Source organism: Vanessa cardui, chromosome 17, assembly GCF_905220365.1.
Source record: "Vanessa cardui chromosome 17, ilVanCard2.1, whole genome shotgun sequence".
In the NCBI taxonomy this organism is placed as follows: Eukaryota; Metazoa; Arthropoda; class Insecta; order Lepidoptera; family Nymphalidae; genus Vanessa; species Vanessa cardui.
The window spans coordinates 5,345,664-5,368,031 of record NC_061139.1 but is presented as its reverse complement, the minus strand read 5'-3'; the positions used below and the strand labels follow the sequence as shown (position 1 = coordinate 5,368,031).

At 32.1% G+C, this 22,368-nt stretch overlaps 1 protein-coding gene across 3 annotated transcripts in view; it reads right to left on the bottom strand.

Moving 5' to 3' along the window:
- Positions 1 to 22,368, bottom strand: part of LOC124536984 (histone-lysine N-methyltransferase MECOM-like) — a 93,940-nt gene that overhangs the window by 39,179 nt on the left and 32,393 nt on the right. For 2 of the 3 annotated variants that reach the window (XM_047113680.1, XM_047113681.1), the window contains exon 2: positions 21,566 to 21,613. In XM_047113680.1, coding sequence (XP_046969636.1) covers positions 21,566 to 21,613 — 48 coding nt within the window. Of the gene's footprint in view, positions 1 to 19,601; positions 19,705 to 21,565; positions 21,614 to 22,368 lie in introns of those variants that run through there. The other variant, XM_047113682.1, reaches the window with a different exon arrangement.

Below are 22,368 nucleotides of genomic sequence, written 5' to 3'. Positions count from 1 at the left end.
CGCTGAGGTTTTGTTCTACGAAGGTGGAATGCCAGAGCAAAAAAGTTCCGCCAAGTTGGCTCCGACGTGGCTGTTTATGTTGCCTATTACACTGTAATTCACGTTTTAACTTAGTGTTTCGCATGCTAACGAAATGACTTCTATTTGTAACTATTGTTTAATAGATAACAAGGGTATTTTCGGATAAATGCCTTTTTGGTATTCGAAATTTACGAGTACGCATTACCAAGTATTTTATTGCGGAAATTTTAATATACTTACTACTAAAACCTTCTGCTTTCTGCTGCTACGAATTGCATAAGTAATTTTGCTATAGATAATTTAAACCATTCATGTTCTTTTTGTTGTCATGTGTTTTTTGTAAGTCAAAAACGATTTAACTGCAAATCTTCCACAAAAAAAGAGACAACAAAATAAGAAACGAGGTCTTTAGTAAATGATTACTAATTTTTCTTTCTGTTACATTGTCCAAAGTTTACATCAAAATAAATAACCTGTTAAATGTCTCAACTTTCGATTTAACTTTAAACTGGAGATAAGTTGAAATGAAACAATTTAAATTCATTTGATCGAATCTCGACTGATCTACGAAGAGATCCGTGAGCCGTGTAGTGAGATGTAGCCATTTAACAGACGAACCCTTCCAATTCGACCACCAAAAGAATCGTGTTTAAAACGTCCAATTTAAATTGTTCCGATAAAGGGGTCGGCCATTTCAATTTTGATCGGAGAGAAGTCTAAATCGAAAGGCGCGATAGCCAGTCGGTAAGCGCCTCCTGGGGCGATCCATCGAATTTATAGAGGTAATAAAATAGCATTAGAAAGTAACGCTAGCAGTTACTCGTCAAGTAATCGAGCGCAGATTTTTTTGTAGAGATTAATAAAGTTCTCCGAAACGCGTTCAATATTAATCTATAGAACAGCACTGTTTATTTTTAATTACACTTGTATAGTAATCTGAATAGACAATTGCATCAAAATATCAACCTTCAATTATCAAGTCATTAATTTCAATTGAAGTGAAAAAATTGAACATTTACAAATAATAAAAGTCGTTATAAATGCATTTTCGTTATTTCGCAAATTAGCTTCATTCATAGCAAAAATAAAAGCACTTTGATCATTCGAATCTTAAAAGTAAAAAGAGATGTACTTAAACTCTACTTTAGAAATTCCTTTATCTTCTATTCAAATCACATTCACTGTTTTCATCGCTCCTAAAACTTGAAACCTTAATAATGATTGACTATAAACACCATTTCAATTTATTTAAGAAATCAATTTGACATCACGAAGGAAGCAAGTTAACATCGAAATTAGGAGCCCTTAAGCGGGAGCGTCAAAACTCCCAAAGTATCATGTCAAATTAAGTAATCGTAGTGTAATTGAGCCGGCGATCAGAACAAGGGCGGCTCATCAATCAAGCTACCCCACTATTGCGTATTCACTCATTAAGTCATAAGCGGAAGCGTTTCAATTCAAATAAAGAATACTAACCGACAACTATAACGAACCAACATATTATTAGGAGGAGTTTTTTCTGACTTGGCCATTTATTTTTCATACAAATACGATTTGCGTTCTAAGGGCTTACGCTTAAACGCTTTAAGATGATGTCTTGTACCACATCTCTGACTTAAAGCCACTTACAGAGTTATCCTCGCCTCTGTTTTAGTAGTCATTAGAGGAAATCCCACTAATGTGTTTTAAGGTTAGATGCTATTGAGAATATGTTTATTGTTGTGAGGAAGGAGGGGATATAGACATGCGAACGTATGCTTAAGTTGCTGTTTAGAAATGTGAGCTATAAGCATTGATTTTGTAATTTAAACAATTAGGTATTAAATGAATATGATGTCATTTAGAATAATAATAAAAGTATATTTATAGTATTAAGTAGGGTTTGAAGTACTAGATATATATAAGAATTTCCTTAAATACCATTTCAGTTTATCGATCAACAAAAAGCTTGAAACTTAGAAAATTTCACGATAGACATGGATGTCTTAACAAAAATATGATATTTTCTTTTTGAAAACGAAAAATTCTTTTAATAAATATAATAATTTACACAGCATGCCAAAAGAAACAGTTTCGTCAAACAAGCGAAAAATTGCAGAAATTAAAACAGTAGTCTTATCGTCATAGAGTGACAGCTTCGCACAACCAGAGCACAGAAAACGCCAGATATTTTCCATTGACAATATACAAAATTAATAATTTATACAATTCAGTTCTTTCGTACTTAGCAGTACCAAAATTTATCTTCGAGATTAACGACGAGGTCTGATATTATATTATATTCCTGCAGTGGAAAATATAAAGGCTTCCTTCAACATACTGTGGATAATTCACGTCGAAATATAACAACAACAATCTATGCGTTGGTTTTCCACTTGTTATATAAATAGAACCGTTAAAACTACACGGTCCTTTTGATCGTTTTCTTCAACAAAATCGCTGCCCCTAACTAAAATCGACTTGATAACAAACAAAGCTGGGCTCGCATTGACTCTTGCACAATGGCCCTTCGCAAATTACACACTAGGACAGCAATTACGCGGCATAACAACAGATACATTTGTATGACAATGATCGAGTTTTTATACGAAATACGATACAGAAACGTACGCGGCAGTGTGAGAATTTACGTATTTTGTTTATAACGCTCATTGCAATTTCTGTTAAGTTATATTTCGATAAGTTATAATTATCGATATAAAAAATCAGCAGTTGAAGTAAAACTTCTTGGAAGTATAAACGTAAGGGAATATACATTTAATGTCATATACGTTGTTAATTTAATATAATTTAAAGCTGTTTCCTTACATAAGTAGAGGCTCAGTTTTAAGATATTTCCTGGCCATTTTCGCAATGCCAGTAAAACAAGTAAATTTAGGCTATAAACTAATAAATGTGTACAAGGTATGTACGTTTTTGTTCTTTTTTTAAACAATGTCTGAATCCCTATCCTGCAACAGCATCAACATTGAATAGATACAGTTATTATCTGTCAACAGTGTAGTAGACTGACCTTCCGTCCGGTCTCTCTTAGAACTGATAGTTAAGCGTCCGCCCGACCTCGTCACCTCGCTTCCTACCGCTTCATGGAATAAGAACGATTCGTAATCACTTCTATGTTAATTAATCTACTGTTTACACTTTTATGTCTCATTTTTATGTTATCGTAAAATATCGCCATTTCCAGGTTATAGGTGATTTTTTTATCGAAAATATATTTTAATATATGCAATCTTTTATCTATTTTCAAAGCAATTCTATGGAATAAAGCATAAAATCAATACTGACTTGAAAAATAATTTTATATCTATATAAGAAATTATTGATAAAAAAATAACGAAAAAACGAAGACGGTAACACAGAAGCTGGTAAAAATAAACGTTTGCCGAAAACAGATTTTCCGCTTTAACTTATGCTCACAATTCATCAACATGAAGCTTCATAACCATTGAGTATGTTCGTTACGTCTTCCATCACAAATATCTATGACACTTATCATTGACTACGTAATATTATGTATGTTCTGATAGTAGCAATTTTGGTCCGTTAGATAACTGATAACGTCGCTGATCCTGTGGTTCTGAATTAAAACCTCAAGATCTTTTTTCGAATTCTAATCGAAATATTTCTAGTAAAATCCCAAAATCTAAAAGTTAATAGCGTTTATGATTTCTCACGCGTTTATAAAAGCACCTGATGTATGTCCGGTCGTGTCAGAATATCTGATCAAATTTGAATATCTCTCGTCAAATTAGTTTCAGTCTTCCAAATTCCCATAAAAATTAAACTAATTGATTCCAACGATCTAAAAATAAAACATATTGACTCTCATACAAGATCAGTACGCATGAAGTTGTGAAGTGAGTTCCCAGTCGCAATTCCGAGTGATAATGGGGACGTCAACAGCGCGAGAGGCGCCCGACTGCGATCTGTCACGGGCGAAAGCGTCAAAGGGTTTTTGTCAAGGCGCGAATTAAATCGGCCAGCGGGAGGTTTCAGAGGTGTCGCGCAATTGATCGGGAACTGGTTTTATCCGGTTTTATTCTTCTAGATCAAAAATGTAGGTAATCAAAAACACAGAGAGAGCATTGTGTGTACCTATGTAAGTACATACGTGAAAATGTTATGTCTGATAACTAATATGAATCAGCTGATGAAACTCTACGCTTTTTTTTTTTCTAATATAACCAAAGTACATTTTCATATTTCCAAAAATTTTGGTAATCGATCCAGATCTTAAAAGTAAACTTTACTTTTTTACTTTACAAATACAGAAGAATATTTTATTTATTTTGAAAATTTTATGTTTATATTTCAAAAATTAATAAACCTATAGCCTGTTTCGATCTTAGCATCCTTTGATATCTGCTTCTGGTGTTCGAATGTAATAAAAATTATGCATAAAAAGTTATTATTATTATTACCCAAGACTGTATTCCTATTCCTTTTATTAAGCCTCAACTGTAAAACAAAGTTCACGCAATAAGCACTTTGTGTTAAACAAAGATTTACATCAATCAATCGTAAATTTAACGTGAAACAAATTAAGGGACCAAGTCTGTTACCGGAATATGATCAAATAATTACCCTCTCGATAAAATATTGGTACGAGTAGCACGAACCTTCCCTCCCGACCTGTCTCACTCCCGAGAGCCACAACTGTCGATGTCACCTTAATTTACGACCTTCAATTATAAATTTCACATCTTACGGTAATAAAAATCGAGGAAATTGAACTTTATTCTCTAAACGTTAAGGGTAAATCAATTTTGATGATTCGTACGCTTTGTGTCGAGGGAACAGAATAAACAATCCAACTTTGAAGACGAAAGAAAAATCGAATCGATTTACCACAAAAATATCTAAATCTTAAAAGTAAAAAAAAAATAACTGTACTTTATATTATTAAGAAGCAAGCTTACTGAAGCATTAGGTACTTCAGTGTGGTAACAGAATTTCATCTTTCGAACGCATACCACCGAACGCGAGCTGAATTAGAAAAAATATACATATATATTTTTTAAATCTTTTAACAGAGTAACATTCAATTGTTTTACAACATATTATCGATAGGCCATTACGTTAAAAATATTTATTTGTTCCGCAGCGTTACGATATCGCGTTTAATGGCGATCAGTATTCAGTTTCCCGTAATTAAAACGGTTTGTTAGAACGTAAAGATAAAATTGATAATTAAAACAAAGTTAACTATGTGTTTTTAGCGTCGTTTTCATAACAAGTAACTTTAAACTATTTCCTTGTAAGTGAACTCTGACACGAGATACTAGTGTATTCCCGTTAATTAAATTTAACTGGCTATTGTTATCAGTAAACAATTTTTTTTTTAAATTACTAAGCGACATTGATGTTTATTTTTCAAACTGGATAATTAAGTGAACTTGCACATTGAAGCTATTGTTGACAATATTTAAGATGATGTTGATATTTTACTCAATGATTTATGGCTAATTAATCTTTACTCCCGTACTCTCATAAATCTAAGGATCGGCCATCCAGGCCAGACAGAAGCCATCGAGAGGCCGTATGAGTCGCGGGATTGATATACTTCCTAACAATGACCTTCTCTAACTAAGCTAACTCTTAGCTGCTGCTGAAAGAATACTTAATGGGCCGCTGTGACATTTGAAACCCATCCTAACCTAACTCATTTGTTTTTAAAATTAAATATTGTAAGTGGTAGGTCCGGGACGCCCGGGGAAGTACCACTCTCTCACTTAAAATCGGCGTAAAATGCTATGCTACCGCGTTTCATATGTGAGAGTTCTGGAGGCGCGATACCCACCAAAACCTGATGATTGTACAGAATTTATTACTTATCTAATCACTGCATCTTGTTGGTTAGTTCTATCTGATCCAGACTAATAATTCCCTACTACAGACGGACTTTAGTAACCTCCATTTAAGCAGTTAAGCGGAATGAGCTACAAAAGTATTTCGGAAAAGAAGAGGATATGCCTTGTCCAGTTGTGGGACGCATATTAACTGTTACTTTATTACATTTTAAAATAACCTCTTATTTGCTTATGATTTTATATAAATACATTAAAAGAGTTAGAGGCTATACATATAATTAAAACCTAAGTTTACAAAAAAAAAAAACATCAGACAGTAAAATCGCGTCGTTCCGTTCAGTTTCAAAACACAAAGATATGATTAAACTGCCAGAGACCGGCTTCATTTATAAAATAAAAATTTATTTGACGAGGGTTTGCCATTAATTTTGGCGACAATGTGATAAATAATGAGAGAGGTGTAATGCGGGGGCGGCATCCCTCTAAAACGTCACTTTGATGGGCTGGTTTTGAAGTTTTGACGGCTCACATCCTAATTTTCTTTCTGTCGGGAGTGTTATCCCCGACACTTTTCAATAAGTTACTCTTTGTGGCTATATTTTCAATTTCAAATTTTATAGACGATACTAAGGCGACGAATATTTTAAAAGAAAGAGGGTTGGTGTCGAGCAGCTGTCCCTTTCTTCTAGACAATAAAGCGATCATTAACAATACGATTAACATATTAAAATAACACCTTTATATTGTTTCAAGATCCTTACCACATCAGACAATTTCTTATCATTATTGCAGATTATAGAAAAAAAGTAATAACTATCAAATCATATAGAACTGTCACAGCTTGATATTTGAAAAAAACCTTAGTACCAAGTGAGGCTTACTTACTGTAGAATCTCAAAAGAAACTAGCCCACAACACTCATTCTCATGATACATTCGGACGACAAATCCCCAAAGACTGCAAAGAGTTTAGGGATAAGACAACGTTTTTACATTTTGTAAGCAAGCTTTTTTTTATGCAACGTAGGATTTGAATCCAGGAGCTTGAATCTGAGGCCATATTTACTAGCCACTAAACCAAAGAGGCCGTTGAAGCCGACATAGGTATAACTGTAGTGTAAACAAAACCATGTCAATAATTCAATTAAACTAGTCCGTCAAAGTGACATGTCGATTGAGCAGTATCAAAGAATGTCAGTTACACGCACTGACCGACACATTTCACAACGGGACTATAATTCTGTTGTTTCAATTAAACATGAGACGGTTTTGTTATTCTAACTACATCTATATCTATTCCAATTTTAGCTCTAAGCCTGTAAGTAACAAATGAATTAAAAAAAACCTTGATAGTTCGATTTTTAAAAGTAACTACTTTCATCTAATATATATTTTAGTTTGATATTTTTAATTTTAAGAAATTAAAACAAAATATTTAAAATACAAATTACGAGAATCCAGTTTGTTGGTCTTGATTTAATTCATAGTTATACGTTAAATCATTAATTATATTATAAAATGGAAGTCCAATCAATTATATTTTCATTGAATTGAATACAAAAGTATAGGAAGCTAAAACCGATTTACAAATATAAAGGCGAACATATTTTAGGGTTTTCATCCATCCATTATTATTGCAGATTATAGAAGGTATTTGGTTATTATCTATCGATCTATCTATCCATACACATATTACATATCTGTGTATCGGAAAGGCAATAAGTCAAGCAGATATTGCGTGCACATTTGGCCCCAGTAAATCAAATTTAAATTCGACTTGGCGATTCATGGCGGCGCGTGATCCGTGAAAAATAGCTTATTTTAAAAAAGCATTTTTGCATCCTCACCCCATAGGGTGTGAATGTGATCAGTATCAAATCTCTACAATAATGATGATTATTATTTAATTTACATTAAAATAAATATTCTGTCTTATTTTTTCTTATGTTATCTTATGTATTCAATGATCATCATAATTACTTATACAAAAGGGTAAATTAAAGCATAGTAAAGTAAAGTAACAGCCCGTTAATTTCCCACTGCTGGGCTAAAGCCTATTGAGGACAGTGGCGTAGCTATCGTAGGGCCAGGTGGTGCAGTGCACCAGGGCCCCGGAGTTCAGGGGGCCCTCTAAACTAAACCTTAAGCTTCAGAAGCTAGAAAATAACGTGATTTTTTATTTGGTTTATATAATTTTAAAGAGTAATTATTAGTTTAAAAAGGATGGGAAAGATGATCGCCCGATTCTTTTTCTATGCACCGGGGCTCTTTCTCACCTAGCTACGCCACTGATTGAGGAGAGAGTTTGGAACATATCCCACCACGGTGTTCCAATGCGGGTGGAATGCACATGTGGCAGAATTTCGATGAAATTAGACATATGCAGGTTTCACACGATTCCTTATTCGATTCGATTGCTCACGCTCACTGTTCCGATTCCGGTTCCTCACGATGTTTTCCTTCACCGCCGACCACGAGACGAATTATAAACACAAATAAGCACATATATATTGTGGTGCTTGCCTGGGTTTGAACCCGAAATCATCGGGACCTCACATTAGAAACTTCTAAAATGATCAGTGTATCAGTACTATACTGACCTACCATTATATACAAAACCTTCCTCTCGAAACACTCTATCTATTAAAAAAAATCATCAAAATCCGTCTCGTAATTTTAAAGACCTAATTATACATAGGGACCAACAGCGGTTTTTTTTATACTATGCAATGTTGATGGTATTTTATAGAATAATTAATCTACAATATAATATACATCATAAACGGCGTAACTCAATCATTGACTACAGTAAGTATATGCCTCATGTGTCAACGTATTCGATCTAATAAAATCTTATAAACAACTGATTAAAAAAACCGTCCACGTATTTATACGATAAGATAATAATGTCTATTAGATTAATTTTCACGATCACGATTTAATTACACGAAATATTGCTAATTCTATAAGAACGATAAAAAACAACAATACAATCAAGAAGTATTTATATGCCACAAGATTAATTTATTGTATCAAAAACATTTGATACTTTAGATAATTATTTAAAAGCATATTGTTTTGCTTCCCAAAAGCAACATATTATGTACATTACTTCAAGCTAATATAGTATAATTAAGTGTACACATTATAATAAAATTGGTAAATGTTTTAAGGGAGTAAACACATCGGCCGTTTCTAAGAGTTTTGATTTAATCTTAAGTATTTACTTCACTTATATTACATCGCAACTGCATTGCTTTATTACAGTTTTCGTCATCTGCCTTCAAATTATCGTAATTATAAACCACGGGCGTACTTCAAACCTCTCAGGTTGCTGTCCAAATATACGTTAGGGTCCGTTACGATTCTTGTAATCAAAAGAATTCAATCCTTGGAGTCGGGCCCCATATCTATTCTTTTCTACCCCTACCTTAAGATCGGAGATATTAAGCAAAAATCAGTCTTATATCAAAGCACTAAGACTCTATTTAATTGTAATATATAGAACAACATTATTGAAAGTCGAGTGTCTTGCAAAGAAAATCGTCAATAAACAAAGGTATAGTTAAATTAATGCTCTGCTATTTAGTCCTCTGTCCGCATTAACAGCGTGTTCAGATATATATACTTCCTTCTTTAAACTATAATGTATGGTTTAAAAAATACTACGAAATTTGGTTAATATTTTATAAAAAAAAAAATTATAGGTACATATATAAAAATTCACCGAGAACTTTGTTCTCGATATACAGATAATGCATATTATTATAAAGACGTAAGTTTCATTTCTTTGTTTTTCTTGTTTCACGCAATAACTAATAATCTGATTTTTATGAAACGTCTTTATAAGTTTGTAGTAAGTTTTTACGGATTTTAAATAAACAAAAACAAGCGATACGAATTATCCATTATTTTGTTTACGGCGACTGTCTGTCTGATATAAGTGAAATAATGCTATTTATTAGTAATAGAAAATTTGAATAGAGGATAGTAAATGCTTATATATGTATCGTTTACACCACGGAAGTCGCAAAAGTTAATTAATCAATAAAAATTTAGAAAAACGAAATCGTATCCTTCAAACTTGGAACACCGTTTACATTTCCAAACAATAGAAAACTTGATAAAGTCCTTGAAATAATAAAGGCAAGCAGACATTTGTGTTAAGTCGAGGCTGAGAATCGAATCCACTTTCACATCGATTGTTCTTACCCCATGATTAGGACAAAAGATGCTCTGATAAAATATTCGATAACAGTTCATTTGTTAAAGGTTCCTTTTACACGGGAAACTACTTGAAAAATTATTTCATAATTTTAAATTGTGATATAATTATTAATAATAAATAATACTTACGTCACATAATTATGTAAAAATTATAACATGTTATTATTGAATGGAATTATATAATTGATTGATTGGTTTTTTGATATCTCAAGGGTAAATATGATTGTTTTAGAGCGATATCTAGGTTATGTATGTGGATTGATGTATTGTATACTGACGCCTATTCCAATTTATAAATATGAAGAGAAACGAAGAGTTTGTTTATATGAATTTATCTCAATGTCTATCAGTTCGTTAGATAAGCCGCTCATATAATATCACGCTATCCACGGAGACGAAATATTAGTATTTAAGGCATGTGGCCAATAAATTCCATTTAATATAAAATAAAATAATAATGGCTTTATATGAAAATTTTATAGAGAACCCAGTGATATATTAGGCTTATTTGGGAAGTAAATTTAATTACAATTATGTTACTCGTACAAAATTTTATTATTACACACGACGTATACAAAAAAAGTATCGAAAAAAATGATCACATTTTATTTAAATATTTATTAACAAAAAACCGTTAGTCTACAATTTCACGCAAGATACACACAGAATCGGTGAAACGCGGTTCTCTTTACCCTTTCGGTAACTTGCAAAAAAAAGATCGTTTTTTTGGTGTTTCCAATTTTTCGCTTTCCTTTGTAAATAATTTCGCACGGTTCGTTATGACAATCGGGGTGTCAGAGTTTATTTGAATGCGGTCCTAATTTCGGTTTCTATACCCTTTGGTATCACAATAACAATGCAGCTATCTCTAAAAAATGCCCTATCTCCTACCTGTCTTTATAGAGATGTCAAAAGGGTTGATCCCTTTCCTTGACCCTTGACGCGAAGGTTATTTTTTTTCTGTAAAATACGCGAATCTATAAGATATATCCAATCAAGGACAATTGTTCGCTCACTCCTCAAATTATTTAAAGATTTATAGTGATCTTCTTATTAAGAAGTCGGTAGTACACTTTGATATAAAGTAGAAAGCTATCGTAACAATGGCTTGTACTACTGCACTATAAATAATATAGAAAAATCCAGGAATTTCAAAGGTATCAATCAACATTAAAATTACAGCTATAATTTTTTTTTTTTAATTCTAATAATGATGATACGTTACCCCATCTATACAAAAATATGAAGAGATAAAATTTGTTAGTTTGTTTATAATGGGTAATCTCCAGATCTAAGGAACCCATATAAAAAAAAGATGGTTGAAAGATTATATTTGTATCATATATAACATTATATAGAACCACCAAAACACTATATAAAAGATTAAATGAAACTTTTAATGTATTAAAAAAGGATCTCATTTACATTTGCCTTTGTCGCTTGTAGGAATATTCATTCTTAATATTAAATATACATACTTATATATGTTTATGACCTTTATAAGAAACCTGAATTAATCTTTAGCTGAACTGACTGCCCAAATAACACAGATATTAAAGGTACAAATTGTAAGCACACCCACTGAGATCCATAGGAGTCCTTATTTTATATTTTAAATTGAAACTCAAAATTCCATAATGACCCTTATTACTAAATACATAAAGTGTATATTCATAAATATCAAAACAATAAACTGTGTAGCCACAGGGCGTATCTGTTTTGTCAAGGTAGTCATGTGAATAATTCCTTACAAATCCTTTTAGTGATTATCATTTAAATGACAATAAAAGTCAAGACCTCGGGAATTTACAAAGGGGAATATAATAATCTAACATTACATACATACATGATCAAACTATTGTCTACATTAAAATAACTATTGACGAAAAATAATGGAGTCCTGATCTTAGAGATGTTGTGCATTCAACGAACGACATTTTAATAATCATTCAAACTTATTGTAATTACACAATGATGGAGGAATATAACTTTGTTTTAAGAGTATTTACATAAGTGTTTGTTTTGATTAAAATTTGGGTTTAAAAAATGAACAAATGAAACCTACAATAGTCATTGAGATTATAAAAATCTTAACACCCCACCTACGCGCTACGTAGCGTAGACACAGATCGATTTGCGGCTACAAGTGACAAAGTTTTTCAAGATGGCGCAGGGGGTGTATTAGGGGGATGCTCATATTTTTTACTGTCGCCAGGGTGAGCAGTGGAGCCGATCGCAACAGCGCTCTCCACTCGGCCTCTTAAAAGCAGTTTCTAAGGGACGTTTCTGATATGCGCTTATATGAGTAGGTAAGTGTCTGTAAAGCTAAGGGTACATACGCTTTGACTTCTTGTTGTATGCCTGAGTACTTTGGGGGGGTTACTGTAGATATATACACTAGTGCATATTTATTTATTATTTTTAGATGCGACGTAAACACAGTTTCTTATCAATGTATGTACAAACAGTTTATTGATGTACAACATCTCATATTTTATCTCATTCGAACTACTTATAACAGTTTTAAACTTAACTGTGTTTCATTGCTGGATGAAGGTATCCTATCGTCATAAAGATACTTAGGACGTTTTCTAGGATAATTTTATCCTGCAAATGTAGATTTCCTTACAATTCACACCGAATGACAAATCATATACATAAATTTAACACAATTATCGATTTAGTAACATTCAGCTTCATCTGTTGAGCTATATTGGACCATACATAATTAACTAGCACCTAATAATTAACTAGAGGAACTTATACCATCTTAATAATTGTGTCTAGTGCCCAAATTAAATCGTATTATTTATAATTGAATTGCCTCTTTTGTGTAAACAATAAAAGAATATATTTACCATACAAATGTCAACAAGAGTAGATAAAGTGTATCTGCGGATAATACATGGAGAGTCGGAGGCAACGCAAATATCCGGGAGGCATGTTTTCAACCAGCATCGTCGCTTGTATTGTATAACCGCGTAACTAGTTTAAATTTATGAAAAAAAAAAATAAGAAAACACGTATTTACATTATTTAACTTCAGAAATATATTTTAAAGAAAAATATAATACCTAATAGTAGAAAAGATTTAGTTTGTGTTATTAAGGATAATAACACTATTTGAATTTAAATATCGTACCTAATCCGACATAATACTTTTGTAAGTGACATCTGAATTCAACTCATATTTTTTCATTAAGATTTAAGCGGTACAAAAGTCATATACCACCTTATACAATTCTCGCCTATGTCGAGCTATGTACACAATTCGCGGCGTACTTGAAATTAATTTCACAAGCCCGCGGGCGTGCGGTGGGCGGGAAACATCCGCACTTCCCGACCACGGACGGACAGACACGTGCATGGATAATCATGTTTTAGTAGCTCGACTGCCCCGAGCGAATTGCGATTAGATTGCAATTGAATAAGTTAACTTGTGTAAAGATACTATTTGTATAAGTATAAATACAGCCAGTGAAGGTAACTATAAAAATAACCTGGGTGCCTTTAACCGAGGCATGAACAGGCATCTTGCGGGCCGGTATGGCGAAGTGACTAGTGCATCTCATTCTTACTGTGCGTACTAGTCTTCTTCGCGTTTGGATTCTATATCCTCTTACCATCAAGTGGAGTGGAGTCGTAAGCCTAACCGGATGTTATAAAAAAAAGGTCTCCCAATACTGAACAAAAACCGTCTTATCCCGACGATGGTTATTACACCTGCAAAAGGCTGAGAGGAAAAATATGCAGTAGAAAATTCAAGAAGTTCCTTACCAAGATGGAGACGTATTATGAACTGGATACAAAATAAGCTCATTACCTACATTTCACTGGCGCATGCCCGTTAATAATCATGTGATACTATTTTATCTTAATTCTTTACTGTATTGTCCATGTATTATATACAAAAACCTGCCTCTCGAATCACTCTATTTATTAAAAGACAAACCACAAAAAAATCCTTTGCGTAATAGGCCATTTGACAATGCGAAAAATAAATTGTGAATTATTGTAATCAGTGTATATTATGAGTTTAAAAATGGTTATTTACTAACGAAACTTGAAAATAATACTTAATTTATTCAAAATACAATAAATAAAAATGCATTTTTTCAAACGTTTGTGACGTGACACAAAACGCTCCTGATTGGCCGGGTTTATGATGAAGTCACTTTCTTGTATACCTTGCTTTTCTACTATATGTACCACAGATTAAAATGCAACAAAGTGACGTCACCGATCCCATTGCAGCGCCATATTGTCCAAGTAGCGTTTTCGCGCTTTATTTAAATATGGAATTTTTAATATGATATTTTTCGGCAAATATGTACTAGGAATAAAAAAACAGCTTTACTGGGTTCCTTAACCTCTACTAAATAATATAAAATAGATTTTAAATACCAGTCAAATAGCCTATTCGACAGATCTATACATACATAGTAACAGACAGCGGTAAGATTGAAGCATTACTCGTGCACCTACTTAATTACAATCAAATTATTAATTTCTTTTTTTGAAATTCATGTAGGTGTGGTCATTACGACACACGAATTATTTTTTGTTATCTTGCCTCATTAGATATCGAAAAAAAAAACGAACACCAGTGTCTGTGTTATTTTAAAAAAAAATAAAATGTTTTTGTTTGTTGGTGAGTGTATATATTTAAATAACAGATATTGAACATATTTTACATTCTATTTTACATTACTTCTCGTCCGAGTTTAGCTAAATTTCATAAGTAGATTCAAATAATGTAACAAATAATTTATTTTTCTGTAATTTTGTACTAAGATTCTACTCAAGATTATGTAGAGATAATATATATCTCATATATAAAGATAAGCCTGTAATCACAATTTCAACTTAATTACTTTAAACGATTAAAGTAATAGTAAGAGAGATATACAGACTTTTCTAATAATTAAATATTTTAATACAAGAAAAAGAAAAATGTCGCATTTTATTTGGTGTTTTATTTGCTTGATTCAATGTTATTTTCAACAGAAATAAGACCATAATATAATTTACATACTTACAATCATATTTAAGCAATAAATAAAAATTACCTATTAATCAATGTACTCAATATGTTATCAACGTATATTACAGGCAATTGATCACATTTAGTAAATATGGATTTGAAATTTATCTTTTATTTGTCTGTGTGCAAAAATTTATCAATATACGTGACGAGAAGCGATGTTATCGAACTAATTTTATCAATATTCTATCGTAAATTTCCATTGAGGATTTTTGATTGTTATAAAAAAAATTAAAATATACTTTAGAAAAGTATACATAGGTTATAGAAAATACTTCATCATAGCAGAGTAGGACAAAGTTTTATAAGTATCAATGCCAGTATGAATTCTACCGAGAAAAACCGAGGGTTAACATTAGTTATTTGTTTTCTGAAATAAAATACAATCTTAATATTATCTAGTATATTCAATTGGTATAATAATCACTAAATTTTATGATAAAATATCATATCAGGGTCAATCTTGATTAATTGCTTATAACAAATAGGTTTTACCCATTTATAATAATTTAATTACGACTTACGACAATCTGACAAAGAATAATTAATATTCAGAATTACTAAATTGTTTCGTATATACTAGTCAATCATATATTATATCACAATTTCCTCAGATAAAATATATTAATGCGATTACCCGCAGACGCTTACACGTACATGTAAAGAATCGTATACTCGTAATGTACGTAATATTAAAAAATTAAGGTTTAAGCAAACGTAGAATATGATAGATAGAAGTCATACTTGTTTAGGTGTATAATTGAGTGTCAATTTGGTCGAAATAGAAACAGAAGAACAAGTAATTCAAAACTATTTTTAATTACACCGAAAAATAACTTACCACGGGCGGTAGTAGGTATAAGTGCACAAACCTTTTTCCCATCTTCCTAGCTTATGTTATTTACATAGATTATTAGACAGATATATATGAACAAATCACATCTGTATTTTTTATTAACATAGTGTATTGTTGTTATTATTTCATAAAAGATAAATAAGCCACCTGGTAGTAAATGTTCACCATCGCTCTTAAACATTACCGCTGTAAGACATTGTCACAATTCATCACATCACCATCTTAGTTTCCAATGTTGGTGGCCAACGTTGGAAACTAAGATGTAATGTCAACGTTGAAAACTAAGATGCCTTGTACCCGTAGTTACGTTGACTCCATTCATCCTTCAAAACGGAACACATCAATACAAAGTAATGCTGTTCCGCGGTAGAACATATTATGATAGGTGGGTGGTACACAAACGAGTAGCACAGAGAAGTACCAAATAGGACGAAGTAAATTTTTAACCTTGTAATGCATTATACATAGCATTAGAAAAACATTACAACTTATTAGACGACTCGATGACGACATTTCATAAAAACCAATATATGATTCCTAACAATAATCTCAAATCAAACAATTAAATATGTTTTCGAATGTACAAAGAGAATAGTTATACTTTCATGTGTAACGACAAAAATAATGTAGCACTTTGTTTGAATGGAATAGGTATATTTTGAATTTTATTTTTAGAAGTCTCAATAAAATTATTTTTATCGAATGATTGATTTAAAGTGTATATTTTTTATGATATTTTTCTTCTTGTGTTCTGTTTAGTATGAAACATAAAGTTTCTAGCAATATGTATTGTTCGCTAAACTGAACGAAACCGAATGCAATGCGTTTGTTTTATTTCCATTGGTTCAAACAAAACGTCGTTATTCTAATAATAGTACATTATAGAAAACAGAATATTATCATTCTACGTGGCTCGCACTCTGAAACGACCGAGGGGGGTTTAAAACAAAAAGAACAAAAGATCAAAACAAAGGTCACAGTTTAGTGTGAGAGCTCACCATTGTCTCGACATGGGAAGACTCTTGTGCAGATGAAATCATTTAAAGTGAAGCGATTTTATTTTATTGTGCACTCATTAATATTTCATAATCATTCATTGTTGAGTGGCTTTATAATATACGATGCATGAAAACAAGCACGCTATATACATAGTAATAATTGAAAACTATTCGATTATTAACATTAATATCCGCGGCAGTTTCGAACGAAACATAATTTGAAATAGATTTAAAATGCTAATAAAAGTTTTCCAACATCGTTAAAATTAAAATAGCCTATAACACTTTATCTGCTACCTTATCTCACATACACACGTAGGAATAAACAGCGTCAATTGCAAAATTTCACGGTTGAATATTATAAAAATGAATGCGATTCGTCAGACTGGACGTGCAGCTACACTATTGCTTCCATTGCTACATCAAATGCATATCGAGAATATCTAAATATGCGAATCCTATTAAATCAGAAATATCCATCCAATCAGAGGACGCATGCTTCAGTGCTTTTATGTAGTTGTTATGGCGACGGTATGTACAGACTCGGTACAAACGGGGTCCGTCACGATATTTATAGCTTTAAATCATTGATATCACAATATATATTGTAAAAAGAATATTACAAGTGTTATAAGGTGAATTTGTTTATTTATCAAAACTATGCTAATCAAAACTGACCACATTGGGTAAATCATTTAAAATTTGAATAAATTTTTTATTATTATTTTCAATATAATTGTTTAATTTGTTTTAATTATATTTCTTGAGTATACAAGGTAAACGGATCTCGCACTCGTACATGATACTACAACCGCCAATTTTCCGCCTCCGAGAGTTGTCAAAACGAATCCTGTTCCCCCACGAATTGATAAAATAGCTCGCCCACGAATACCCGCCAAAACGATATAAAAATCTACAAAAGGCTGCGCCCTCGACGACTCTCAACCTAAACGCTTTAACTATGTCCCAACCCCATACTTGAGGATTGCTCACTCCACTTGTCTCCAAAAACCCGTGAATATTTCATTGGATTCTATGTCCAATGACAGGGGCTGAAGAGCTACCTTCGCGTAGTAGAGCCGAGATAATGATGGTACTTGAGCCGATGGTTTTGGTATTGCTTCTAATTGGTGGTAGTCCTCATGCAAAACTGTTGCACGCGCCACCCCTATGTACTAATATAAAGTGGATTTTATTTTTACATTACCATACGTAGATGCAAAAACTTATATAAATATACACGCATATATATTTGTATTTATACAAGTCGTTATTTGAATTTAATAATAGCCTTCCGAAAACTGATGTAGCATTGGAAACTGCAGGTAGACTAACAAAACTGATTGTGGCTAACTTAATTAGGTACCGTGACGAAGGGCGTCTCGAGAAGTTTAGAATGTTAAGGTAAAACGAAAAATAAAGACAAGAGGCGCTTGTGAGCGTTAATAAAAATAGGGCGTCAACACACTGAGCGAACTTACTTAAGAAAAATAGTCTACTTTTTAAATATATGGTGTATCATTTCAATATCTTATAATATTTATCAAATCAATTATTCAATATCGATTATATTATGGATATATTTATTAACTATCGACTTACACAAAACAGATAAAATCAAGTACTTATGTACGCAGTCACTAAAGTAACCTAGCACAGGAACTTTTGAGGCTCTTTCCGAATTAAGTGTTTTTCTTGCCACGTATTTAGCTTAACATATTCAGAGAATTCACACGATTCCTTCAACGCTAAGGACGTTGGGTTTACCATCACCCTTAGACAGTTTATCGGCTCCGGGCGTGCCGCGCGGCGCATTCCGACACCGCCGACCCGCGACCACGCTTTACGACACCATTAATGACAAACGTAACGACCGGGAAGAGAATCGATTCTCGACCCGCTTTACTATCGACTGAAATCCGATTCAGATATCAATACTATATTTCATTCTCTTATTACCTGCTATTCGTCATTTATGTACGTTGATTAAAGAACACAGAAATATTTACAAAAAGTATTAAATCCTATAAGCCGTTTAAAAAATTTACAATCTTTATAATTAAATAGTGCATGTATTGCGATTAATACCTCGGATAAATTAAAATACCATAAGTAAAAATCCTGTAATAATTTATGATAAGACTGCTTAACTGATACGGACCTATGACAAGATAAATATTATCGCTACGTAGAGTTCAATAATAAATAATTATAGCATCACTACGTCACTTATCTGCCATGTAGACGATAGTTACGATAACATATTCCAAATCTTAATAACCTAAATCCGGTTTATACGAATTAGCCAAAGTATTAACCAGTGGGTATCCCATAGATTGAGAAACGCCTCAACTTCAGATATTTCGCGCAAGATGTGTAGGCTATACTCTGCCAGTAAAAAGTTAGAGGTTCATAGTAATACGATGTATACATATATCAGATATAATGCAATAAAAATACGACCTACTTATCGTAGTAATTATACACATTTTGTACCTATGTATAGAAATTTTATAAAAAACAAAATAGACCTTGAAATATTCAGATACATTCATTAGCCAAACAATTGCATTTCTACATTAAAGTTACCTTGATTAAAATGATAGAAATTTTATTTAAAAAAAAATAATTTATTGAACTTACCCCACAACCCCCTATTTTCAAAACTTGGAAATCATAAATCAAGTCCGGTAGCCAAAACAAGTCAACACCACCTTCACAGAATTGAAAACCGATTCGCACGGCTATTTCCATTTGAATGCTTTGTAATGACAAAAAAAAATCATCCTCCTATCAAGGAGATATGACAAGAACAATAATCTTCGATAACTGTATCAATTTTTATAAATAAACTATTCGATTTGTAGATAAAGATGTTCTATAGAAAATGCGATAACACGATTACACGTGAAATTTTATACAATCAGGGTCAAGACAAAATACATTGTAAAGTTAATTTATAACGGACCAAGAGTAGTATATATGTACGACCAGCGTGGTTGTATAAGCTCCGAACATTAGGCCAGCAGTGGGACTTATGCAGAATGCTACTTATTTTTTTTTTAATGTAGGCATATTAGAATTATCTCGAATGTATTATTATTAAGCAGGTATATAAAGATAAAATCTTGAGATAGTGCGTTCGTGTTGAATGAAATCTGTTACAATTGTTATACGTATTTAAATCGTTATCAATAATAAAAATATGTTTTTAAATTCAATATCACACTAGCGATCCGACCCAGTTATGCACGGTTTAATTTATCAATAAACAAAATTTAAAACATTTAATTATTTTTTGGTTGATATATCATATCATAAATGAGATGTATGAATGCTATATGTATTGGCTTGAGTATACTATACATTAAAATTGATACTTAAGAAGATAACACCATTACCAAATTATGTACAACGAAAAAAAACTGATGTGATTTCTGCAGCTGTAACAATAAATTTGACGCATTTTGATCTTTGTTTCACAATAATATTATTAATCATCGCTAATATTCGCATCGCTTTCTTAGTAAGAATACTTCTCATTTTCTTTATTAATAAATTGCACACGTTCGAAGCTCAAGCGAATCGCCAGTGCGAAATATTATAAAAATGAAAACCATTAATGATAATGATTATAAAATACGTATAGATAATAATAATTTTGCACGGACGCAATTCGGAGCACGTCGCTTCTCATGTTATATAACAAATTATCTTTTAAGATGACGATTCAACTGATTAGGAAGGTACTTGGATATAGGATAAATTTAATGATAATTAAATCTTCCATCAATTTAGATAAGAAATCGATCATCGTAATAAATCTAAACTTAATCAACAATTTACTTGGGTTAAACCTGAAATTAATACTGACGTTACAGTTTTTAAAATAATATTTAATCGTAAGTAATTACGTTGAATTATCTTAAGACACCAATTAATGACCACATTAATAATATTTTCTTATAATTGTCAATTATCTTGCCGATGTACCTAAATGATACCTACATTTTTATTTAAATTGTCGATTATAAATTGATAAATCAAACATTCCTAAACTTAGCTCAATTATTTTCACACGTATTTAATGTAAATTTAAGAACGTATCGTTTAAAATATTATATAAGACGACGTGATACTGACATTGTACTAGACTGAGTATACTTATTTAAGTTTAAATGAAAATGTTTGTATACTAGGAGTCGCGAAATAAACCACGTTATCATAAACATGTTTTATGACGACAGAAAAATACAATAAGTAAAAAAACTTCAGCATGTTTACCTGTATATAGCAATGGATCATTAAAATAAACATTAACTCTACACCAAAAGAGACGAAAAATAAAAGAATTACCTGCCTAAAGATACCTACGTCGGTCGGAAAACCCTTCCAGAAACCTTAGGTGGATGACGTTCTTTAATATCTTATATTAGAATTTCGAATGAAATTAAGATGAGAAATTCAAGTCATTGTTCAAAGTAAATGAGTATTATATTATTATATTATAACTTATTCGAAGAGCAACATAATTCAATTACCAGTGGGGTGTGAATACTAACCTGCTGCTAATTGTCAAACTTAATGTAATAAAATGTATGTATTACCGCCGTTGTCATCTTTGCTGGCCGGAGGTTCGCCGTCGTCTTGTTTTCCTGCAAAAAAATGATCATATTATGCATCTTTTCTTCATAATAAAAACAAATAAAAATTGTATAAGGGAAATAGGTCTGTTTTAAAAGTAACACATTATCCTCTATTTTGCTTCTTAAAAATAATTATCTGCACCCTTACAAGTTACGCAAACTTAAAAACAAATAATTGGCCGAGCGATTGTCTGAAGCGCTGGTACCGACAAGCACTAGAAGGGTTCGTAATGCGTTGAAAATTGATCTAATTACTATTTGCGTGCACGCATCCCCTAAGACAACGGGTGGCCTAAGTGCCTAGTTAAGTGTTTATTATGCAGAGCTTACGATATACCCGTAATTACATTTTAGCATGGTTCCAAGCCACGTTGGTCTATTGGCTAACTTTTACAGTTGCAAATCATGAGGTACCAGAACTGAACTGGGATTCATTTGGTTTAGGAAAAGCTATAAAGTGTTTTGACCATAAATAAATCTGCCCGGTTGTTAAGTTACCAATACTTAAAGCCGTTGGCTCATCGTCTGTCCAATCAGTGGTTTCCGATTACCATTAAATGTCTTTCAAATAAACGTCTACGTGCCCAAAATCGCTCAGGGGACCACCGTTATCATGATGTATTACTTACAATCGGCAATATATAAAAGGATTACCATATTTACTGGTCTCGGTTTCAAAAATTGATTACAAAAGTAATTATAAAATTTTATCTTTATATTAAGTTTTACATTTAGATATTGTTTTAATAAAGATATATAAACAA